Source organism: Oryctolagus cuniculus, chromosome 5 (genome assembly GCF_964237555.1).
Source record: "Oryctolagus cuniculus chromosome 5, mOryCun1.1, whole genome shotgun sequence".
In the NCBI taxonomy this organism is placed as follows: domain Eukaryota; kingdom Metazoa; phylum Chordata; class Mammalia; order Lagomorpha; family Leporidae; genus Oryctolagus; species Oryctolagus cuniculus.
Window position 1 is genome coordinate 88,372,081 of NC_091436.1, and position 26,612 is coordinate 88,398,692.

At 41.5% G+C, this 26,612-nt stretch overlaps 1 protein-coding gene and 1 pseudogene across 1 annotated transcript in view; both read right to left on the reverse strand.

Moving 5' to 3' along the window:
* Positions 1-3,270: 3,270 nt before the first annotated feature.
* Positions 3,271-26,612, reverse strand: part of CYB5R4 (cytochrome b5 reductase 4) — a 183,825-nt gene continuing 160,483 nt past the window's right edge. Inside the window, exon 16 of the mRNA XM_008263160.4 lies at positions 3,271-3,345. Coding sequence (XP_008261382.1) covers positions 3,300-3,345 — 46 coding nt within the window. The 3' untranslated portion in view covers positions 3,271-3,299. The remainder of the gene's footprint in view (positions 3,346-26,612) is intronic.
* On the reverse strand, positions 15,224-16,263 carry LOC100341873 (cyclin-G1 pseudogene; annotated as a pseudogene).

Genomic DNA, 26,612 nt, shown 5'->3' on the forward strand with positions numbered 1-26,612 from the left:
TACACATCACTTTGATACCTCAAGAGGTCCCCTAGGCTAGAGTGGATCCAATACCAACAGTGACTACCCCACTCTGGTCCCTGCTTAGCCTCTTGATGATCTGCCTCTGTGAAACTGCTTGTCAAGCCAGCCTCTAGGAAGGACCTCAGCCTCCTGTGAGTTTGATTTGGGACTGCCCATCTGTGTGATCACGCAGGAGTCTGGGGAAGGAGGAGGGAAGGGTGAGTTCAAGTTTCAGGTAGCAGGCACCAAGCCAAGAAGAGAATGTCCTGCTTTCTTGGGAGTGCCCCTTTGAGTTCAATGCAAGGTCTACTGTATAGGAAGTATATGAAGTCATGGGACTTGGTGCTTAAGGAAGAGATAGCTTAGATGAGTATTAAGAGGATAAAGGGATGGAATTTAGAAACCCAAATAGTGACATCATTCTAATTTGACAGATTTTTCTCAAGTTCAAAATGAAGGGCTTTCTTTATTAACTGTTCTTTGAATATCCTTAAAGAATGCAGTGAAGCCCATAGTATCAGAGCAGGGTTTGCTATACCAAACATTGTCAGATTTTGCCAGAGAGATGGGATGTTTGAAGAAAAGTAGCTAATCAAGCAACATAACTGTACAAAGCAGCAATGGTGATTTTCTTCCAGATGGCGTGTGGATCCATAGGCTGTTGCATTCATACTCCTCCCTCCCACCTTCATCTCTGCTTCTCAGTAGTCCCACCACTTGGTCTACAACGTCTACCTTTCTCTTCAGAGTCCCTATCATTTTTATATTCTACCCATTTCCTGCTATATTCATTTTTAAAAAGAGATTTATTTTATTTATTTGAAAGGCAGAGTTACACAGAGAGAGGTAGAGCCAGAGAGAAGGGTCTTCCATCCACTGGTTCGCTCCCCAGATGACCACAATGGCCAGAGCTGAGCCGATCTGAAGCCAGGAGCCAGGAGCCTCTTCTAAGTCCCCCACGCAGATGCAGGGGCCCAAGAACTTGGGCCACCCTCAACTGCTTTCCCAGGCCACAGTACAGAGCTGGGTCAGAAGCAGAGCAGCCAGGACTCAAACCAGTGCCCACAAAGGTTGCTGGACCTACAGGCCAGGGCCTTAACCCATTGCACCACAGGGCCAGCCTTTCTGAGTTCTTTTAATTCCATCTGGGCTCAACCTTGGTACCATATCTGCCCTATAAGAGAAAAGAGTTTACAGAGGACTTCCCTCATGGAAAGAGAACCAGCTCCTTGAGTCTTCTTTTGAGTATTTTGCTGTATGACTCCGTGAATCCATAAACAGCAGGTCACCTGAATCAATCTGTGCCTGTCATTGCTGTGGTCACAGGAACAGTTATTCATGGAGTAGAGATGAGAAGCTGAATGAGTTGTCGGTTCCCTCCCAGGATCAGGTGAAATCATTTAACTCATAAATCAGCCATTCTAAGCCATGCAATGTACTCCTTTAGCTGGCCATTGAATTGTTTGAAAAACTAGTTCTCCAGGTTTTGCGGCAAACTCAGGACTTGCAGAACTGATTAGAGAATGGAGTTTCTAAGAAACTCCAGTAGGTGTTCCCCCAGATTTTGGAAGCAGAATGAAAAGGAATCATCAAAGAACATTAAACTGTGGGCTCCGTTTCAGCTGTCTTATTGGACAGTGAGGTTCCATTCTAAACCAGACACATGGCTTAAACTGATAAGTCATATAGAGATTATGGTCATCTATGGACTTTAAAAATGACACAAAATGCAGAATATTTGCAACAGAGTAAGCAATCTTCTGTATGACTTAAATCATTTAATAGATATTTACTGGACTGTGTACAAGTATCTACAGTAAGGGATAAATGTGCCAACCAGCTCACCAGGGCACCCTTAACTGAAAGGGTCAAGCTCTGTGGAGGATCTTGGTGTCCAGAACTGTGTAGAAAGAAGCTCGTGGCACAGCTGCAGAAGGATAACTGCAAACATCTTTTTAAGGGAAAACTGTATGGGTCTCTGTTCAGTGGCTCTAACAGACTTGTAGTATTCAACTCATCAAGTCCCAGGGCATTGTGACTATTACGTCTATTACCCTAGGCAGTAGCAGGAGCTCAGACAGGGAAGTAGGCAGGCAGATCTGAGCAATGCCCTGCAGCCATCCCAGAGCAGCTGCCAGAGTTGTGTGCCAAGAACACATTCTGGGATGCTGCCCCCAGGAAAGCACAGGAAGGCTGCTCCAATCCAGCACAAACGGGCAAGGAGCTATTTTAAAGAAAATAAGGCCCCGGGCTTCATGGTGATGGAGCTGGCAATTTTCTTTCTTAAATGGGCCAATTGATCCCATCCCACCAAAAAGCAATTGTCCATAACAATATATGATTAAATTATCAGTGTGTTATGGTCCACCTGGGGACTCAGAATTACACATAGCCAATGTGTTGGTGTGAAGAGACAAGAGGACCTTGAAAGAAAAATCACTTATAGGCTCAGAAATTGTTCCTATGCTATTCCCACTTGAGAAGCAAGATCTGAAGAAGAGATATTTAAAAACTCCATTCTCATGGACACATGAGGACTTTAATTCACAGAGTTTAAGAAAGAAATATGGGTAAAGAAAAGATGTTTAATAGATACTTCCTTTCCAATGCAAGTAGACAAACACACAGACAGATACAGATTTGGGGAGGAAAAATCTAAAACAATGCTACTGATTACATAGCCTTTTACTAGTTTAGGGTTTAGGATTTAAAAGTCAACACAGTTTCCGTAGACCTGGTATGACTAGCCCACTTTCTGTTGTAATAGCACACCACCACAGGCTAGCTGAGGTATAAGGAGAGGTTTGTTTTGGCACATGATCTTAGGTTCAAGGTTGAATCTAGGAGCTATTGTGGTGCTGCCCTTCTTCCTGAGAGAGTCCCAGGGTGGTCAAGGGCACACCTGGTGTATGTGTGTCCTCTGGCCCCTCCCCCTCTTCTCATAAAACAATGGTGATTCAAACATGGAGCTCCACCCTGAGGACCTCACCCAATCCTGATCACCTTTCAAGGACCCACCTCCAAACACTGCCATCTGGATTCATTTTCCACTCTTTTTAGTACCTCACAATAGAGATTAAATTTCACTACAAGAAACCATAAGGGACACCCTCAAACAATACCCAAACCATAGCAGACCGCAACAGAAGAGCATCCACGGTTCTCCAGTGTCACCAAAAGGCCCACCAGATTCCCCTTCAGCTGCAACACTGGCACTTTTATGTCCAAAAAGCAGAGTATATTTATGAGTCCACACTTGTTTTTACTAACCTGACCGATCCTGAGCAGCTGGTGCTTTACCCTGGGGCTCCATCTGGATCTTCAGAACTGAAGGCAAGGCCCCTAGAACAAAAAGAAAGATGCTGTGATTCAAAGTACTACTATATCCTTTGAGAGAGCTACAAAGACATAAGAAAACAGATTCCCAAGGGGAGGTCTGCTGGCAGTAGAGAAAAAGCATTTTTTAGCGATTATAAAAACTGGAAAAAGTAGTATCGGAAAGCTCTTTGTAAAGCAATTGCTGGCTCCTGTCATTGCTGAGGGTGACCTTGTTTGTCCTAAGCCACACACCTTGTCCTTGCCACGCACTTGGCCAGGTAATGCAAATTATTTTGTACTAGTCAATTTGGTGATTGTGTTTAACCGGATTAACAGCAAGTTACAATGAAGTCTAAGAAATTTTCAAAGTCTACTGTCTTATTTTCTGATGCCCTGAAACACCAGTTACCAAGTACTATGGCCTAAAATTTAAAAAAAGCTTTTTATTTTCATCATTTTCCTGAGAAAAATCTTAATAACTTTGCCACAAAAAATCACAACAAATTAAATGAAATTTTGCATACAGTTCTAAATGATTTTTTAAAAAGTTCTTTTTTTGTTTGTTTCTAAAGAGAACATGATCTCAGAGTTTCTCTGTATTTTGCTGCTTTTCTCAGTCCATGACTAGATAATATGAGTTTAGTGAGGAAATTTAGGATAAAGGTAGGGGAAAAAATCACTTGAAATAAGCCAGAAGCAGACTCATTTCTGTTTGGCTTTTTAGAAAATTATTTTCCTTATTAGCTCTTTCATTTTGGGGAAGAAAGCTGTCAGCAGAGAAAGTACATATGTCATCAAAGATGCTAGAAGCCCCGTCCCATTCATTTATTTGGAAGGCAGAACTACAGATAGGAAGAGACATGTGGGGAGCAACTCGGACTAGACTAAGTTACTGGAATTAAGACTTATTCTATGCATCTGCTCTCCCACAATATGGCGCTGGGAGAGGAGGCAACAGCTTCTACCCAGCTGCCTCTCACCAACTTGACAAGCTGCAGGAGCTGCTCCTGATTGGAGGAGAGCAGCGTACTCGGCGTGTGGGTAGCAGAGTTGGGATTGGTGGAAGAGGACTATAAAGGAGGAGAGAGACAACATGCACCAGGAACATCTAAGAGGAACACCTGTGCAGCCCCGGAGAGAGCCGGCCGGCGGTGTGCCGCTCCCCCGCGGAAGTGGGGAATGTGGCCAGGGGGAACTGCCCTTCCACGGAGGTGGAAGGGACGGTAGCCAACCCGGGAAGAACCAGCAGCAAACCCGGGGAGGGCCGAGCAGACAGAAGAACAGCACAGGGTCCTGTGTCGCTCCTCCACGAAGACGGGGAGCGACAGAGACAAAGGTCTTCCATTCGCCGGTTCGCTCCTCAAATGGCCACAATGGCCGGAGCCAAGCCAATCCAAAGCCAGGAGCCAAGAGCTTCTTCCAGGTCTCCCACAAGGGGGCAGTTGCCCAAGGACTTGGGCCATCTTCTACTGCTCTCCCAGGCCATAAGCAAAGAGCTGGATCAAAAGAGGAGCAGCTGGGACACAAACTACTATGCCTACTATGCCACAGCACCTGCCCCATAGAAGCCTCTTTCTTTGAGCAAAACTAAAATGCAACCCAGACTTTCTTGCCATGTTGCTACCTAAGTGTAACCCATTCCTTGGTTCTTGCTTCTACTGGTGTATTTTAACTTTACAGTTTGTTCTAACTGAAGTTTAAAGCACATTGATGGGTAATGTGGCTGTAAGAAGAAGAAATGAGTGATGGGATTGTAGGAAAGAAAAGAGATTATTTATGAGTATATGGATCTTTGAAGTTAAATCCATAGGACTTCATTTTCATCAGCATATTAGTTTTCTAGGGCTAGCAATTCAGAGTGCTGCAAACTTGGAGTCGAAACAACAGACTTTCATTCTGTCATATTTCTGGAAGCCAGAAATCAGAAATCAGGTTGACAGCAAGGTTGGATCTGGAGGGCTCTCCAACCTCTTCTACTGGCCACCCACAATCTTTGGCTTTCATTGGCTTGTAGGTGCATCTCACTAACATCTGTCCTCACTGTTATCTGAAAATTGTCAGAATCAAATTGGAGTCACTTGTATTGATATGGGAAGGAAGGAAGGAAGGAAGGAAGGAAGGAAGGAAGGAAGGAAGGAAGGAAGGAAGGAAGGAAGGAAGGAAGGAAGGAAGGAAGGAAACAAGCTGGATGGTTATGAAGGAAGGGTTCTTGTTCTTGAATGCCTGAAAATGGGTATCACCAAAGACTCTGCCCGAACCACGATCTTGCATAAAGGCCACTGCCACATAAAATTCTTCTGCAAGTACATCTTCCCCACAACTGCTCAACCTTGGGCTGGCATCATCTTTGTCATTCATTCTTGTGGCCAATGATTATGGTTTCAAACTATCTTATGCAACCCTATTCATTTTGCCTCTACAAGCTTTCCCTTCCCTCATGTCCTTTGGATATATGCTCACAGACTACCATGGCGTGCTTATTCCCATGTGGTGCTCTACCATTCCCAATAAAGTCATTATTCTTTGAAGAACCTCCCTCTGATTGTGCTTAAGGTTGATAGCTATAGGGTGTTCTTCCCTATATGTCTGTGTCTGTTTGACAGCCTCTAGAAATATCCTATCCGAAGCATCCAGACTTACTATATATGATAAGAGAACAAAATTTAGGATGTTGGAATTTATGCAACTCAAATATTTGATCCCCAATTAGGAGAACCAAAGCAGGATACCCACTTTGGAAGTTTTTGTATGTGACATACAAAACTTGGACCATTTCCAGTGAAGTTCCACAATAAGATTTCTTGAAAAGTAATTTTTTGGATTTTGAAATATAGACTGAGTACTCCCTCATCGAAGTTCTTGAAAGTAGAAGTGGTTTTCTTTGAATATTCATATTTGCCTATACACAATGAGACATCATTTCTTCATTTCTGTTTCAGATATGCCTTATGCACATAGTCTGAAGATAATTTTAAACAATGTTTTTTGTGCACCTGTGTTTTGACTACAACCTGTCATGTGAGGTCATGTGTGGAATTTTATACTTGTGATATAACATTGGTACTTAAAAACTTTTAAATTTTGGAGCATTTTGGATTAGGGATTCTCCAAGCCCATAGTAACAAGAGAATTGCCTTATTTGCAGTTTCACTGAGATTGACCCCATTTGGTATTGCTCCCATCATACTTGTAGGCAGTTCCAACCAAGAACACCTTACTGTGGATATTCACATTAGAATAATCCAATCTTTTAACTAAGCAATCAAACAAGCAGCTTTGAGAAAACAGAGTAGAGAGAAATAGTCAAACTGTTGTGGTTGATTCCTCCATTCTACCAGTTGAATTAAAAATATTAGGCCCTTAATTTGGGATTGTAAATACCATAATACTGACAACTACATGGTAATTGCTTTCACTTCCATAATTTTCCCTAACATAAAGAAAAATTTTAAGGATACAGCAAGTTTCAAAGAATTTTATTTTATATATTTTTTAAACATTTATTTATTTATTTGAAAGAGTTCACAGAGAGAGGAAAGGTAGAGAGAGAGAGAGAGAGAGAGAGAGAGAGATCTTCCATCTGCTGGTTCACTCCCCAATTGGCCGCAATGGCCGGAGCTGCGCCGATCCAAAGCCAGGAGCCAGGAGCTTCTTCCGGGTCTCCCACACTGGTGCAGGGGCCTAAGGACTTGGGCCATCCTCCATTGCTTTCCCAGGCCATAGCAGAGAGCTGGATTGGAAGTGGAGCAGCCGAGACTCGATCCAGGATGCCAGCACCGCAGGCGGTGGCTTTTACCTGCTAAGCCACAGCACTGGCCCCTCAAAGAATTTTAAAGTGACTATCATATATATCCCGCTGTTTAACCTCTCACTATGAATGTTTGCTCATGAATTTATCAATTAATCCAATCCTCTATTCTATCCATCCATCTTATTCTGATGCATTTCAAAATAAATTATAGATATCAATACATGTCTCCTAAAATATTTCAGTATTCATATCATTAACTAGAGATTTCCACATCTTTTAAAGCTATTGAGTAGACCACATAAACTACGAGATATTTATGGAGGAATTTATAGCACCCCCATGAGGATAGTTCCCTTCCTGTAAGTGTCCAGGTAGCATATTCCTTTCCCTGAGCATTTCAGTAAGTATCTAAAATATATGGAATAGGCGTTTGGCCTAGCAGTTAAGATGCTGATTGGAACTTCCACATGCCACATGCCATAGCACAGTGCCTAGCTTAGAGTCCTGGCTCCTCTTTTTTTTTAATATTTTATTTATTTATTTGAAAGGCAGAGTTACAGAGAGAGAAGAGAGATCTTTCATCCATGGTTTCCTCTGCAAATGACTACAACAGCCAGGACTGGGCCAGGCCAAAGCCACGATCCAGGAGCTGCTTCTAGGTCTCCCACATGAGTGGCAGAGGCCTGAGCACTTGGGCCATCTTCTGGGGCTTTTCCAGGTACACTGGCAGGACTGGCTCTGTTCTTAACTCCAACTTCTTGCTAATGCAGACTCTGGAAGGCATCGGGTAATGGCTAAAGTAGTTGGTTCCCTGCTACCCATGTGGGAGATCTGGATTGAGTTCCAAGCTCCAAGCTTTGGTTCAGACAAGGCCCAGTCATTTCATGTGGAGAGTGAACCAGTAGATTGTTAAAGTATGAGACAAGCACAGTTACACAGTTTATATTAAGATATTTTATAAATAGAATATCAGGAAATCCAAGATGGCTGAATAGGGCATAGGCTCTGAGATATGAAAAGGACAAAGAACCACATTTCCAGGGGCCTGATGGAAATTTTTGGTGAAGAACTGAAAAAAACAGTGAAGGATCTATGGGATGAGAGGAGAGAAGACAGAGACAATGCTGCTGCCAGTCACGTGGTGCAGTCAGCTGCTGGCTGTGAGCTGCCATCACACCAGGACAAGGGAGGAAGAGATTGCTGTGTGCCTTGTGTGCCCTGCTGCTTGAAGTTTTAGCTGAAAGGGAGTTCTACAGTCACCACTGAATTTTACTGCAGCCTGGAGAGCTGACTGGGGTCCAAGCAACTGTCAGGTGTGGAGCAGAGAAGCAGCCTTGTTTCTTCCCTCTCCCGTATTCCTGCAGAGTGCCATACTTGGCAGCAAAAAGTCAGGCTGTACTCCTCTGGTCTTCTCCTACCTGTATCAGAGTCAGCATCAGGAGGGGACGCCATTTTCTTACAGAGAAATGAGAGGAGATTGCAACAGCCTCAGTCACTGGTGACAGTGCTGAGGGAGAACCTTGTGGAGCACATGGAGTCTGGCCTGGAGCTCTAGCTGGGAGCAGGGAAGCCTGTGAAGGGAGAGCACATTGCCTGCTTCCCATCCCCCTCCACAAGGGCTCCCATCCAATAGAAGGGAAGATGCTCCATTCTAAAAGGTGAGTACAGCCAGCTGCAACTTGTGCATGTGGGGCTAGGAGTCTTTATCTGAGGGATAATTCCACAGTCCCCTGTCGCTCCCCCACTCGTGGAGGAACGACACCGGACCCTGAGCTGTTCTCTTTCCCCGGCCCTTCCCGGGTTTGCTGCCGCTCCTTCCCACCTCCGCGGAGGGGCAGCACCCCCGCCGCTTCCCCCGCTTCCGCGGAGGAGCGGCACCACCGGCCGGCTCTCTCAAGGGTTCCTCAGATGTTCCTACTGCATGTTGTCTCTCTCCTCCTTTATAGTCCTCTTCCACCAATCCCAACTCTGCTAGCATTCTCTCCCCACGTGCTGAGCATGCTGCTCTCCTCCAATCAGGGGCAGGATCAGCTCCTGCAACTTGTTAGTCGAATTGGTGAGGCAGCTGTGTGGAAGTTGTTTACTCCCTCTCAGCGCCATATGGTGGGAGATCAGATGCATAGTTAGTCTTAGCAGTTCCAGTAGTTTAGTCTAGTCTCGGTAATCTCAGTATTTGTCCTCAGTATTTATTTGTCCACAGTCTTAGTACTTATTTGTCTCCTGGGTGATGGGCCCTGCCATGTTACGGGAGATGTTATGGGAGACTGTGCTCCCCACAGTCCCCATTGCTTTGAGTCTGGCCTGGAGGATTGGCTGAGGGCAAAGTGTGCACTTAAGCCTGAGAGGCACGCTCCTCCCCTCTATATCACTGGTGCCTGTATTGAAACTGCCAGGTGGAACACCAGCAGGCAGCTGGCTGGGAATGCCTCAGCTCTCTCCATGGATGGAGCAGCTCAGTCTCATGGGGCTGAGAGTGGATCCCCTGTTCCCTGTGACTGGGGGAGCCTTGCCTACCATGATGTGGTTAATTTGGTGACTGCATGACAGGGCATGGAGTGTAACTAGGTCTCTAGGAAATCACTGAGTATAGCTTCAGAGGCTCAGATTTCCCTGAGTGCTTGGGGTGGATCATTGCATAGGGTTCTGTGCTCACAATGAGGACTGCACAGATCCTTGGTATGGTTCTTACAAATGTGTGGCTAGGATTTGTAGCCACTGTAGGCTCACCCTGGGCATTGCTCATCTTGGCAGAGAGGAGGTGAGGCAGTTATCTCACCAACTGGCATGATCATATCCTCCCCATCGTTGACAACTTAGGAGATATACCGTACCCAGTGTGGACGTCACCCTGGTCTCCTGAACCATACGCAAGCACTGACCAGATCTCCCTGGGCCCACCCAGCGCACACCTCTGAATATCCACTGAAAGAGCAGACACTCCAGTAGTCACAGAAGCATATTTCAAAGATAAAATCCGTCAGAGGAGAAAACCAACAGTGGTTCCACAAATGCCTAAAAATAAATGTAGAAACATGAGAAACATGAACAATGAAGACAATGTGACTCCCCCAAAGGTACACAGCAAAAGCCCACGAGAGTATTTCAGGCATGGAAAGCCAAAACACTCTGGAAAAAAAAATGACCTAAATGAAAGATCTCCGCGAGATCCCAGTGGAAAGAAAAGGTCACCAGAGAAGGAGGTATCTTTCTCTGAAGGGAGGAGAGAACTTCCATTTGACTACGACCTTGTCTAAATATGATCAGAGTCAGTGAACTCAAAAGGCTTCCATAGCCTTGGCAACTCATCACAAGAGCCTAGGGTGATTAATGATGCCATAAACAAGAGTGTCAATTTGTTAAGTCAACAACAGGAGTCACTGTGTACTTACTCCTCATGTAAGATCTCTGTCCTTAATGTGCTGTACATTGTGATTTTAATGCTGTAACTAGTACTCAAACAGTATTTTTCACTTTGTGTTTCTATGTGGGTGCAAACTGTTGAAATCTTTACTTAATATATGCTAAACTGATCTTCTGTATATAAAGATAATTGAAAATGACATTTTTGATGTTAATGGAAAGGGAGAGGGAGTGGGAAAGGGGAGGGTTGCGGGTAGGAGGGAACTAACTACAATTCTCCCCAACTATTCAGAACAATTGAAAAAGAGGGAATCCTCCCAAATTCTTTCTATGAAGCCAGCATCACCTTAATCCCTAAGCCAGAGAAAGATGCAGCATTGAAAGAAAATTACAGACTAATATCCCTGATGAAATAGACACAAAAATCCTCAATAAAATTCTGACAAATAGAATACAACACATCAGAAAAATCATCCACCCAGACCATGTGGGATTTATCCCTGGTATGCAGGGATAATGTGATACACCACATTAACAGATTGCAGAAGAAAAACCATATGATTTTCTCAATAATGCAGAGAAAGCATTCAATAAAATTCAACACCCTTTCATGATGAAAACTCTAAGCAAATTGGGTATAGAAGGAACATTCCTCAATACAATCAAAGTAATTTATGAAAAACCCACAGCCAGCATCCTACTGAATGCAGAAAAGTTGGAAGCATTTCCACTGAAATCAGGTACCAGACAGGGATGCCCATTCTCACCACTGCTAGTCAATATAGTTCTGTAAGTCTTACCCAAAGCCATCAGGCAAGAAAAAGAAATTAAAGGGATACAAATTGGGAAGGAAGAACTCAAACTATCCCTCATGCAGACGATATGATTCTTTCTTTAGGGGATCCAAAGAACTCTACTAAGAGACTACTGGAACTCATAGAAGAGTTTGGCAAAGTAGCAGGATATAAAATCAATGCACAAAAATCAACAGCCTTTGTATACACAGACAATGCCATGGCTGAGGAAGAACTTCTGAGATCAATCCCATTCACAATAGCTACAAAAACAATCAAATACCTTGGAATAAACTTAACCAAGGACGTTAAGGATCTCTACGATGAAAATTACAAAACCTTAAAGAAAGAAATAGAAGAGGATATCAAGAAATGGAAAAATCTTCCATGCTCATGGATTGGAAGAATCAATATCATCAAAATGTCCATTCTCCCAAAAGCAATTTATAGATTCAATGTGATGCCAATCCAAATACCAAAGACATTCTTCTCAGATCTGGAAAAAATGATGCTGAAATTCATATGGAGACACAGGATACCTTGAATAGATAAAGCAATCTTGTACAACAAAAACAAAGCCAGAGGCATCACAATACCAGATTTCAGGACATACTACAGGGCAGTTGTAATCAAAACAGCATGGTACTGGTACAGAAACAGATGGATAGACCAATGGAACAGAATAGAAACACCAGAAATCATCCCAAACATCTACAGCCAACTTATATTTGATCAAGGATCTAAAATCAATTCCTGGAGCAAGGACAATCTATTCAATAAATGGTGTGGGTAAAACTGGATTTCCACGTGCAGAAGCATGAAGCAAGACCCGTACCTTTCACCTTACACAAAAATCCACTCAACATGGATTAAAGACCTAAATCTACGACCTGACACCATCAAATTATTAGAGAACACTGCAGAATCCATGCAAGATATTGGCACTGGCAAAGACTTCTTGGAAAAGACCCCGGAGGCACAGGCAGTCAAAGCCAAAATTAACTATTGGGATTGCATCAAATTGAGAAGTTTCTGTACTGCAAAAGAAACAGTCAGGAAAGTGAAGAGGCAACCGACAAATGGGAAAAAATATTTGCAAACTATGCAACAGATAAAGGGTAAATAACCAGAATCTACAATAAGATCAAGAAACTCCACAACAACAAAACAAACAACCCACTTGAGAGATGCACCAAGGACCTCAATAGACATTTTTCAAAAGAGGAAATCCAAATGGCCAACAGGCACATGAAAAAATGTTCAAGATCACTAGCAATCAGGGAAATGCAAATCAAAACCACAATGAGGTTTCACCTCACCCCAGTTAGAATGGCTCACATACATAAAACTATCAACAACAGATGCTGGAGAGGATGTGGGGAAAAAGGGACACTAACCCACTGTTGGTGGGGATGCAAACTGGTTAAGCCACTATGGAAGTCAGTCTGGAGATTCCTCAGAAACCTGAATATAACCCTACCATACAACCCAGCCATCCCACTCCTTGGAATTAACCTTAAGGAAATTAAATTGGCAAACAAAAAAGCAGTCTGCACCTTAATGTTTATTGCAGCTCAATTCACAATAGCTAAGACCTGGAATCAACCTAAATGCCCATCAGCAGTAGACTGGATACAGAAATTATGGGATATGTACTCTATAGAATACTATACAGCAGTAAAAAAAAAATGAAACCCGGATATTTGCAACAAAACGGAGGAATCTGGAAAAAATCATGCTGAGTGAAATAAGCCAGTCCCAAAGGAATAAATATCATATGTTCTCCCTGATCGGTGACAACTAACCGAGCACCAAAAAGAAAACCTGTTGAAGTGAAATGGACACTATGAGAAACAGTGACTTGATCAGCCCTTGCCCTGTTGATGAACAACTTAATACTTTATCCCTTTTAGTATTTTTTTCTGTTTGTTCTACTTAATACTATTGAATTCTGTAATTAATACACAATTATTCTTAAGTGTTGAAACTTAACTGAAAAGTGATACCTGTTAAATATAAGAGTTGGAATAAGAGAGGGAGGAGATGTACAATTTGGGACATGCTCAATCAGACTTGCCCCAAATGGTAGAGTTAGAAACATACCAGGAGATTCCAATAAAATCAAGGTGGTATGTACCAATGCCATCTCACTAGTCCAAGTGATCAATTTCTGTTCACAATTGATCATAATGATAGGACTAAGAGTCAAAGGGATCACATAAACAATGACTAGTGTCTGCAAATACTAACTGATAGAATAAAAAAGTGAGAGAACGATCCAACATGGGAAGTGGGATACACAGCAGATTCATATAATGGCAGATGTCCTAAACAGCACTCTGGCCTCAGAATCAGCCCTTAAGGCATGCAGATCCAGCTAAAAAGCCCATGAGAGTATTTCAGGCATGGAAAGCCAACACACTCTGGAAAAAAAAATGACCTAAATGAAAGATCTCTGTGAGTGAGATCCCAGTGGAAAGAACAGGTCATCAAAGAAGGAGATACCTTTCTCTGAAGGGAGAAGAGAACTTCTACTTTGACTATGACCTTGTCTAAATAAGATCGAAGTCGGCGAACTCAAAAGGCTTCCATAGCCTTAGCAACTCATGACAAGAGCCTAGGGTGATTACTGACGCCAAAAACAAGAGTGTCAATTGGTAAAGTCAACAACAGGAGTCACTGTGTACTTACTCCTCATGTAGGATCTCTGTCCTTAATGTGCTGTACATTGTGATTTAATCCTATAACTAGTACTCAAACAGTATTTTTCACTTTGTGTTTCTATGTGGGTGCAAACTGTTGAAATCTTTACTTAATATATACTAAACTGATCTTCTGTATATAAAGAGAATTGAAAATGAATCTTGATGTGAATGGAAGGGGAGAGAGAGCGGGTGGTGGGAGGGAAGTTATGGGGGGAAGCCATTGTAATCCATAAGCTGTACTTTGGAAATTATATTCATTAAATAAAAGTTAAAAAAATCAAAGAAAGAATTAAAAGACAAAAATTGGAAGACACTTCCATGTTTGCAGATTGGAAGAACTAAATGTTAATTAAATTTTGAGTGGAAAAAGATAAACCATTATTAATAGCCAAGAAATTTAAATGGCAAGAATGTATATGTAATGACCCCAAGTTCACTTTTTTATGCATGTAATAACTTTCCAGAATTCCAGCAGTGCTAGTAACTACGTTCTTGATATTCTTGCAGTTTTCAATCACCCAGCATGGAGACTGATCTGCTATATCTTGCTTTTTCCTTAAATACACCTTCCAAGATCATATTGATTTTGCTTATAATTAACATTCTCAAATAAGACCGCATATAATCCAAAAATTTGTTCCTATTGTCCTACTCAGCTAATATATCTTTAAATGAACTACATCTTGGGTCTACATAGAGAAGATTATATGCAATAAGGAAATATGACTTCACTGCTCTTTTTTTAAACTTGGGCTGTTGAGGAAGATGCTTTTATTAATGCTTATTAATTAAATGGCTAACATATATATCAGAGGTTAGATAATTGCTTAGGATACTGTAAATAGTAACTGTTTTCAAATAATCAGTGAAGTTACTCTCCCTATGCTATGGCAATTCATTTTCTTTACTTTGGTGATAAATGATATTTTTTGACAGGCTGAGTTAGACAGTGAGAGAGAAAGAGAGAAAGGTCTTCCTTCTGTTGGTTCACCCCCCACAATGGCCGCTACAGCAAGCATGCTGCACTGATCTGAAGCCAGGAGCCATGTGCTTCCTCCTGATCTCCCATGAGGGTGCAGGGCCCAAGCACTTGGGCCATCCCCCACTGCCTTCCCTGGGTCACAGCAGAGAGCTGGACTGGAAGAGGAGCAACTGTGACAGAACTGGTGCCCCAACCGGGACTAGAACCCGGTGTGCTGGCGACACAGGTGGAGGATTAGCCTAGTGAGCCGTGGTCCCAGCCAATAAATGATATTTTAATTCTTCAATTTTACAAGAAAATTATAGCAGTGGATAATCGCCTCTATACAGACAATAACAATGATCCAAATTCACCAATTAAGGAACCACTGCAGGAATGGTTGGAAGATAAGTTATTCTGTAGTAACTATGCTTCAACTGCTGTGTAGTATGCCCAGAAACAATCCATTTCAACTTCTGAACATCTGGTTTGGAACACTTGCTTGGTGAACAGTTTGTTAAATGCTTGGATATAAGCTCTTGCCAGAAGGTCAAATCTCTGCAATTTACCTTGGAATGTTTCTGAAAACATTCTGCTCCTCTTGTTAACTCTACACACTTCTGTGCTTGGCTCTCCAATGCAATGATGGTGTCAATACAGAAGGCTTTGGTTAGAAAACAAGATCTTGTAGTGATGTGCCTGAAGTCCAGCTTCCATTCTTTCCAAATTAAGGCTATTTCTCCTTTGAAATGGCAAGTTCTCTTGAATGAGTGAATAACAGAGTTGCGGAAACTGAAAGGCAGCAGTAGCTTTGACTTTCCAACACACTTTCTCAAATACAATTCTTTCCATTTTCATTGAGTTTGAAACCAGGCACCTGTACTGACTTATTTGGATCAAGTCAGTTGGGATATTTCTTTCCTCCTCTATTGATTTTACAGTCAAATCAAAGCAGCTGAGATGGACACATCCAAGGTGCTTGGGCTGTAACTTCATTTTAGACAGGAATCTGTCCAGTAAATTCACAGCTAGAGAAAATGTCTGTGTCGAAGCTAAAACACTTAGACTAAAAAGCTCTTTTCCTTCGAAGCCCCTCAGTCATGTAGTCATTCTGAGGCCATCATCATATGCAGACTCAATTGGTCTCCAGCTACAGACCTCTGGCTGACATCTAGACTCCTGTTCCAACAGAGTGTTCAGCTTTTATAGCAGTCTCGGAGAGTCTGCTGTTGTCAGTACCTCTATCAGGTGGACAGCGGCTGCAGCTCCTCAGTAGTAACCTCCCTCACCAGGCCTGCTCTCATCTCACCCAACTACATCAGCTTACAGAGGCCTTCGAGGGGACTCACAGATGAGAGGGAGAGGTCTGGAGAGGGGCACCATCCTGGGCAGAGGTCTCCATGATGCTGCATAGATGACACTGCCCTCCTCAGGGTTAGCTCAGAGCCCTAGAAGAGCTAATATAATTACAATCCATACTCCTGAAAGCATTTTACAGATTCAACATGGCCCCAATCAAAATAAAAATGCATTCTTCTCAGGTCTAGAAGAAATGATGGTAAAATTCACACAGAAACACAAGAGACCCCAAATATCTAAAGCAATTTTAAACACCAAAAACAAAGCCAAAGGCATTATAATACCAGACTTCAAGATGTACTACGGGGCATTTATTGTAATCAAAACACCCAGGTACTGGCACAAAAATAGGCATGTAGACCAATGGAACAGAATGGAAAACCCTTTATCAGTCCACATATCTGCAACCAACTAATCTTTGGCAAAGCTAAAACCAATCCCTGGAGAAAGGACAGTTCTTCAACAAATGATGCTGGGAAAACTGGATCTCCACATACAGAAGTACGAAATCAGATCCCTGCTATACACCTTATACAAAAATCAACCAAAATAGATAAAGGATCTAATCTACAACTTGAGACCATCAAATTAGTAGAGGAAAACATCAGAAAAATGCTGCAAGACATTGGCTTGGGTAAAGACTTCATGGAAAAGACCCAAGAAGCACAGGCAAAAATAGACAAACGAGATTACATCAGGCTAAGAGACTTTTGCACAGCAAATGAAACTCAACAAGGTGAAGAGGCAACCAGCAGATGTGAGAAAATATTTGCGAACTGCACAACTGATAAAGGATTAATATCCAGAATTTACAAAGAGTTTAAGAGACTCAACAACAAAACAAACAATCCAGTTAAGAAATAGGCAAAGGACTTGAACAGGCATTTCTCAAAAGCAAAATTCAAATGGCCAACAGATTCATGAAACAATGTTCAGGATCACTAGCCATCACAGGAATGAAAATAAAAAACCACAATGAGGTTTCACCTTACTTTAGGTAGAATGGGTATCATATAGAAATCAAAAACAATAAATGCTGGTGAAGATGTGGGGGAAAAGGCACCCTACTCCACTATTGGTAGGAATGTAAACTAGTACAGCCTTTGTGGAAGATAGTAAGGAGATTCCTCAGAATTCTGAAAATAGATCTACCATATGACCCAGCCATCCCACTCCTGAGAATTTTTCCAAATGAAATGAAATCAGCATATGAAAGTGTTATCTGTACACCCAAATTTATTGTAGCTCAATTCATAATAGCTAAGATATGGAATCAACCCAGATGTCTATCAACTGATGGCTGGATAAGAAAATGTGGTATATATACACATAAAAAGAATGGAATGCTACATTTTGCAACAAAATGATGCAACTGGAAATCATTATATTTAGTGAAATAAACCAGTCCCAAAAAGACAAATACAATATGTTTTCTCTGATCTGTGGTAACTAAGAGTCCAAAAACTGTAACATATAGGAGAGAAATTAACATTATTTACAGCCCTTGTCTCTATGTTAAGTAACAGTCTTTTTTCTTCTTACCATTTGTTGAGTCTTTACTTCGTGGAGGGTTAAACTTATGATTATAGAATAACTGAAAGTATGTCATTATAAAAATGAAAAGAAACAAGAAGAAGGAAGGAGGGGAGGTGAGGGTGTGGGTGGGAGGGAAGGTAGGGTGGAAAGTGTCACTATGCTCCTAAATCTGTATGTATGAAATACATGAAATTTCTTCACCTTATATAAAGAAAAAATGTTTTTAAATACCTGACCTAACTAGAAATATAACTTGTAATATAAATTAGAAATAAAAATAATTTAAAATGTTAAAAATATAAATATACTATCAAGAAATTCACTGAGTCACCTTAGCTACAAATCTTGGCACTACCTCCCTCCCTGGGCATATGTACAGGAACTAGGGTTGGTATTACCTCAAAATTCAAGCCTCACAGGTTCCTAGCTGTCCTATAACTGCAATGAATGTGTTGTCTTACGGTTTCTCCAAAGGCCATCATCATCACCTCTCTAGTAGGGGGTCTTTCGTTCTGTTTTCCTATATTACAACTTTCCTTCACATATAACTTCAAACACTCACCAATAAAAATCCCATAAAACATGATCCTATATTTTACTAATAATTGTCTAACACTGTCTTTCCAAAGCACTCTGCCCATCTATTTTCATAGAATACTGTGCATTGCAGAGGTTGTCCACATAAAATTAAAAGAAAATGGTTTAACTAAAACATGGAATTTCATTGATTAAATGGAGAGAGGTAGCAGGGACAGGAAACTGTCGATGAACTTAAAAATAATGAAATAATTACATCTCCAAAGAAAATCAAGAACACAGAAATGCATCAACTTGGGGAAGATGGAGTGGGTGTTTAGCTTGGCCATTGAGACACCTGTGTCTCACACTGGAGTGCCTGGATCTGCTGACTGGGTGAGGCTCTGGCCACTGTCTCTAGCTTCCCACTAATGCAAACCTTGAGCAGTGTTGGCTCAAGGAACCCAGGTGGGAGGACTGGATTGATTTCCTGGCTCCTAGTCCAGTCCCAGCTGTTGTGGGCAGTTGAGGAGTGTGCGGGAGGCTGAATCCGGAGAGGCCTAGAGGAAACTTCCTGAGCCTGCCTCAAATTTGAAAACCTGTCTTTAAGTTTCAAATCCCTGGTGGCAAACACCCCAGCCCCTGGGCACTTTTGCTAAGGATCATTGAGGTGGTATAATAGGAGTGGCTAAAACCCTTTAACATCACATCACCCCACCCCTTGCCCGCATCCACTCTGTACCATCCGCTCTGTACCTCAGCTATATATACACCTCCCTTTTACAATAAAGTGAGATCCTGCTTCGACTGGGCTCCCCACCACGTCTGATTGTCCCCCAGGGTTCGGGGAGGCTGAGTGGCGGGTGGCGCACTTCCCCTCCTCGGCCAAGGCAAGCTGTGGGCAGCCTGTCTAATTCTCCTGTGGTGAAGAGTCACCGCAGAGGAGTGAACCAGCAGATGGTAGCTAGTTCTCTTATTCCCCTCACCCCATACCTCTATGTGTAGGTGTTTATCTGTGTGTTTATCTGTTTGCATACCTCTCAAATAAATCAACAAAAAATCTTCAAAAATAACTCAAGGAATATATGGCAAGGAAATAGGAGATGAAATACTGACTGAACACCAAAAAGGAAACCTGTTGAAGTGAAATGGACACTATGGGAAACGGTGACTTGATCAGCATAGCCCTGACTGTTAATGAACAACTTAATACATTATCCCTCTTAGTAGTTTTTTGTCTGTTCTACTTAATATGACTGGTTTAATTCTGTAATTAATACACAGTTATTCTTAAGTGTTGAAAATTAACTGAAATGTGATCCCTGTTAAACATAAGAGTGAGAATAAGAGAGGAAAGAGATGCATAATTTGGGACATGCTCAAGCTGACTTGCCCCAAATGGTAGAGTTAGAAACATACCAGGGGACTCCAATTCAATCCCATCAAGGTGGCATGTACCAATGCCATCTCACTATTCCAAGTGATCAATTTCAGTTCACAATTGATCATAATGAAAGGACTAAGAGTCAAAGCGAGCACATAAACAAGTCTAGTACCTGCTAACACTAACCGATAGAATAAATAAAGGGGAGAGTGATCCAACATGGGAAGTGAGATACTCAGCAGACTCATAGAATGGCAGGTATCCTAAATAGCACTCTGGCCTCAGAATCAGCCCTTAAGGCATTTGGATCTGGCTGAAAAGCCCATGAGAGTATTTCAGGCATGGAAAGCCAAGACACTCTGGCAAAAGATCTCTGTGAGTGAGATCCCAGTGGAAAGAACAGGTCTTCAAAGAAGGAGGTACCTTTCTCTGAAGGGAGGAGAGAACCTCCACTTTGACTATGACCTTGTCTAAACAAGATAAGAGTCGGAGAACTCAGAGGGCTTCCATAGCCTTGGCAACTCATGACTGGAGCATAGGGAGATTACTGATGCCATAGACAGGAGTGTCAATTGGTAAAGTCAACAACAGGAGTCACTGTGCACTTACTCCTCATGTAGGATCTCTGTCCTTAATGTGCTGTGCATTGAGATTTAATGCTATAATGAGTACTCAAACAATATATTTCACTTTGTGTTTCTATGGGGGTGCAAACTGTTGAAATCTTTACTTAATGCATACTAAGCTGATCCTCTGTAAAAAATAAAAAAAAAAAGAAATTATCAATTCCCAACTTGACTCTCACTGGGATTAAACATGACAATAGGTCTGCTCTGATTTCATCATCATTTAAAAAAATCATCTATTATTTTTCACTTTATGTTTCTGTGTGGGAGCAAACTGTTGAAATCCTTACTTAATGTATACTAAGCTGATCTTCTGTATATTAAGATAATCGAAAATGAATCTTGATGTGAATGGAAGGGGAGAGGGAGTGGGAAAGGGGAGGGTTGTGGGTGGGAGGGACGGTATGGGGGGGAAGCCATTGTAATCCATAAATCGTACTTTGGAAATTTATATTCATTAAATAAAAGTTTAAAAAAAAAGAAAAAGAAAAAAAGAAATAAAAAAAGTATGCCTTAAGGCAGAGGAAAAAAAAAAAAAACAAACCTAATAAAGCCTTATGGATTAATAAGCCAGTCCCAAAGGGACAAATATCATATGTTCCCCCTGATGGGCGACAACTAACTGAGCACCAAAGGGGAAACCTGTTGAAGTGAAATGGACACTATGAGAAACAGTGACTTGATCAGTTGATGTACAATGTAATACTTTATCCATTTTAGTATTTTCTCTTTGTTTTGTTCTAGTACTATTGGTTGAACTCTGTAATTAACACACAATTATTCTTAGGTGTTTAAATTTTAACTGAAAAATGATCCCTGTTAAATATAAGAGTGGGAATAAGAGAGGGAGGAGATGTACAATTTGGGACATGCTCAATCGGACTTGCCCCAAATGGTGGAGTTAGAATCATGCCAGGGGATCCCAATGCAATCCCATCAAGGTGGCATGTACCAATGCCATCCCACTAGTCCAAGTGATCAATTTCAGTTCACAATTGATCACACTGATAGGTCTAAGAGTCAAAGGGATCACACAAACAAGACTAGTGTCTGCTAATACTAGCTGATAGAATCAAAAATGGAGAGAACAATCCATCATGGGAAGTGGGATACACAGTAAACTCATAGAATGGCAGATGTCCTAAATAGCACTCTGGCCTCAGAATCAGCCCTTAAGGCATTCAGATATGGCTGAAGAGCCCATGAGAGTATTTTAGTAATGAAAAGCCAAGACACCCTGGGAAAAAAAAAAAAAAAAAAAGGAAGACCTAAATGGAAGATCTCTGCGAGTGAGATCCCAGTGGAAAGAATGGGGCCATCAAAGAAGGAGGTACCTTTCTCTGAAGGGAGGAGAGAACTTCCACTTTGACTATGACCTTGTCTGAATAAGATCAAAGTCGGCAAACTCAAAAGGCTTCCATAGCCTTGGCAACTCATGACTAGAGCCTAGGGAGATTACTGACGCCAAAAACAAGAGTGTCAAATTGTTAAGTCAACAACAGGAGTCAGTGTGTACTTACTCCTTATGTTGGATCTCTGACCTTAATGTGTTGTCCAATGTGAATTAATGCTATAACTAGTACTCAAACAGTATTTTACACTTTGTGTTTCTGTGTGGGTGCAAACTGATGAAATCTTTACTTAATAGATACTGAATTGATCTTCTGTATATAAAGATAATTGAAAATGAATCTTGATGTGAATGGAATGTGAGAGGGAGTGGGAGATGGGAGGGGTATGAGTGGGAGAGAAATTATGGGGGGGGTAAGCCATTGTAATCCGTTAACTGTACTTTAAAAATTTATATTTACTAAATAGAAAATTTAAAAAAAATAAAAAAAGAAATATTGGCTGGGGGAAACCAGCAGACAATTAGAAGATCAAAAAATATAAAAGAAACCATGCAAAATTAGAGGAAGCATAAATGAAATAAAAACAGATACTGTAAAATAAACAGAATGAAATGGAATTTCACTTATTTAAAAGTTCAAACAATAGGGAGAAAATGATAAAGATACAGATACTAGAAATCCAGTGCTTAGCTGTAATTATCAAATAATGAAACAATACTTAATAGGGTATTAATGGTTCAGAAACAAAATGGCAAACATAATATACCACAGAAACAGAGAGATATATGCCTCCAATATAAAATTGATTAAACTACCACAGATTAAAATAAAATAGGAAAGTGGGAAAAGGCAGGAGAAAGTATACATATAATTTTCTTTAATAATCCTGAGTCAAAAGATATTTATTTAAGGCTATAAATAAAGTAATATAAATACAAGCTATATAAATGGTACAAAGAAAAAATAACATTGAACAAAATTGGGAGGTGTGTGGGAGTGAGTTAGTGGAAGGATGTGGGAAAAAAGTTACTATTGCTCATAGTGGGGAAAAATAGATAATGTCTCTAAAGAAACAAAGCTAAGGGTATTGTAGACCCATAATTACAGAAGCAATCACAAAAGGAAAACACTATACTTCCTAAATATCAGAAGAATCATCCACAATGTAAAATAAAGGGAAGAAAATCAATTACAGAGGGAAATACTTTTGGAAATTGACAAAACTGGCAAATTATAAATAATATAATGAATTAAGAGCACATGTGTCTTTCATAACAATAAATAAGCAACCTTAACTCATATATTAAAGGAAAAAGAACTACAGATTAGATAAAAAAGTAAAATAGAACTCCAAGGTGTGTGCACAAGACTCAGCAAAGACAGAATGATTCATAAAGATGGAAAATTAAAGTTATAAGTATGACCAGAAGAAAGCAGGAATTACGGCAATATCAAAAATACCAAACGTAAGTGAAAAAGCATCAAATGATACAATGAAAAGGAACTTTATAATCCTAAAATCAATTCTCATAATTCAGAAATGCAGGAAAAGGTCCGTGATATAATTTTGAGTTTTTGAATTTCTTGAGACTTGTGTGTTCTATCCTAGAGAATGCTCATGTGCTGATAGAATGGATGCATTTCTTCAACTGTCAGATTTTTGTTAGGATGATCTGTCCACTGGGGAAAGTGGGGTGTTGGAGTCCCCCACTATTATGTACAGGAGTTTCTCTCTCCATTTAGATCCAATAATGCTTGTTTTATTTAATCAAGTGTTCTACATTTTTTTTTTTTACAGGCAGAGTGGACAGTGAGAGAGACAGAGAAAGGTCTTCCTTTTGCCATTGGTTCACTCTCCAATGGCCGCTGTGGCCGACGCACCACGCTGATCTGATGGCAGGAGCCAGGTGCTTCTCCTGGTCTCCCATGGGGTGCAGGACCCAAGCACTTGGGCCATCCTCCACTGCACTCCTGGGCCACAGCAGAGAGCTGGCCTGGAAGAGGGGCAACCGGGACAGAATCCGGCGCCCTGACCGGGACTAGAACCCGGTGTGCCGGTGCCGCAAGGTGGAGGATTAGCCTAGTGAGCCACGGCGCCAGCATTACATTTACTTTTACAATTGCTACATCTTCGTGGACTGATTCCTTGATCATTACATAGTGATCTTTGACTCTTTTTACAGATTTTCTCCATTTCACCTACTCTTGCTTGCTTTGGGGTTCTGTTTGCAAGAATATCTTTCTCCAACCATTCACTTTCAAGCTGTTTGTGTCTTTTACTTGTGAAGTGAGTTTCTTGTAGGTAGCATGTTGCTGCGTATTTTTTTAAATCCATCTCAGCCACTCCAATATCTTTTAATTGGGGTAAATACCAGAAAAGCTGACACAACTTTGTCTCTAGTAGGAGATTTTAATTCAGCTCTCAATCATGAGAAATCATTTGGCAGAAAAACAAGTATGCAGGGGATTTAAATAACAAAATTAATAAAGGTGATACATTAATGAATACAAAATATCCAGAAAATAGAGAATACATCTTTTTGTTCAAGCATTTTTAGTGCAATCAGAATACATTTTTGGTAAAATTACCAAAACTTACTAAATTAGGCCACCAAAAAATCCTAATAAGTTTTTTGCAATGAGTTTTGCCATTCAAAAAAATGGATGCCAGGTCTTGCTTTTCCTTCAGGAATGTGTTGTCATTTACTCCCTCTAGGTATTCCCTAATTATTGGTACATTTATTTCTGATATTTTATCTTACTTGTAACTATAATAAATAGGCTCATTCACTCCAGAATATTATTATATTGCCTATATACAGAAAGCAACTTGCATACATACATACTTTCTGCACATTAATTTTATATACTTCTTTAGCGAACTGCAGATTTTTCAGCTGATGGTTGTTAGTGGTGGTTTTGTCCTAATCAGCTGTGCGACCACCCTGTAGTCCTGTGGAAAACAGGGTGGAACTTCCAGTTCAGTCATAACTCATTTCAAAGCTGTGCTAATTAGAGCCATCATCTTTTTTATATAAAATGCATCTTGCTAAGGTCAGAGTCAATCTTACAGTAGAAGAGGAGGTTGAAAATCTGAGTCTGAAAGGCTTGGACTTCTACTCTATTCTTTTGGTACAGAATAGTATGTCTAGACTTTGTTATTGCAGGAGCTGAGGAGGTAGTCTCTTTTTAAAGCTGAGAAAATATAATTTTCAAACCAGAGGTATGCATGGTGCCTAATATAATTTGATGTGTGTATATATAATATAATATATTGAATACTTCTATTTAAAAAAGCAAGTGAATGGGGAAAACATTTTATAATCTAATTACCTTTCATCATCTAAAGAGTCCAATAAATAAAGGAGTTTGTTTGCAGAACACAAAAAAAGTCACCAATATCTACCCTGCTCTGTTTGTCGTTATAGATGATGTTAAAAGATGGGATCTGTAGCTGGAGGAGTCTGGTGTTCTGCCTAAGAATGGGAGAGGGGAGGGAGGTGAGGCTGGAGGGAAGGAGTTGGGAGTGCAGGAGAGGGGAGACTCAGCCACAGCCACAGAGGAAGACACAAGGCGATGTCCCTACAGGAAGGATGGGCAAGGCCCCGAACTCCATGCTGGACAGCAGCTTCCCCACGAAACCTTTAGTAAAATGTCCATTCCTCACCAGAGTTCATGCAGGTGCTTTTGGCTGGGGGAGTAAGGAGACCCTGGAGTTCTTCCTGGAATGAGTCAAAAGCCGTCCAGAAGGCCCAGCATCTGTCTCACACAATACTGACAGTCTTTTGGTTTCCTATAAAACCAAAGGGGCCCCACTAATTTCACCACTGTCAGAGCTAAAAGAAAAACATAAACCCCAAACCCTGTGTGTTGTGTGCTTCCACAGGGGTCTGCTGTTGGTCACTTGCCACAGTGGTGTTGACACTTGGAGTCAGTAATGGATCAGCTCTTTAGAAATCCCCGAGACAGGGATTAATCTGCTCTGCAGTTACATTCAACTGGAGCAGCTTCACGGAGAGAGCTGTAAATATTTCCCTTGGAAATCAGAACCATCCAATATAGGGCTGTTGCTGTAGTAAAATCCTCCATCCTGACTGAACAAATTGGTTGCTATGGTTACAGAGTTAGCAGCAGCAAGTGGCAGAAAATCATTTTCCATCCTCAGCACGATGTCTTCCCCTTTTTAAAAATAATGCCCACACGTAGGCAGGAAAAACAACCTAAAAGGTAACTCCTAACTGCCAACACTCCAGAATTCACAAACACAGCTTCTTACCTGCTCCACTAATCCATCTGCCCACACTGTGCCATCACACGATCCCACCCCTTCCTATAAGTCTCCCTTCTTTTCGGACCTGTTTGACAGGCACAGCGTCAGTCTAGAGTTCTTCACAGGTGACCATGTGATCCAGGGCCAGGTCAGTCTCAATAACCCTCCCGGGGTTCCATTGAACCACACTTCAAGTCCAATTGCAGACAAGTTCAGCTGGATCCCTACCTGTGAAGACAAGTGAATCATTTTCCCCTCTAACACGACTGAATTCTCCAAGTTCTTTATTGCGTTTCGGGGTGGGACCACTTTCTCTACATGCCTCAGATTCGTAATTCTGTGAGTTCTTTTTTTTTTTTTTTTTTTTTGACATGCAGAGTGGACAGTGAGAGAGAGACAGGGAGAAAGGTCTTCCTTTGCAGTTGGTTCACCCTCCAATGGCCACCGCAGCTGGCGCGCTGTGGCCGGCGCACCGCACTGATCCCATGGCAGGAGCCAGGTACTTATCCTGGTCTCCCATGGGGTGCAGGGCCCAAGCACTTGGGCCATCCTCCACTGCACTCCCTGGCCACAGCAGAAAGCTGGCCTGGAAGAGGGGCAACCGGGACAGAATCCGGTGCCCCGACTGGGACTGGAACCCGGTGTGCCGGCGCTGCAAGGCGGAGGATTAGCCTAGT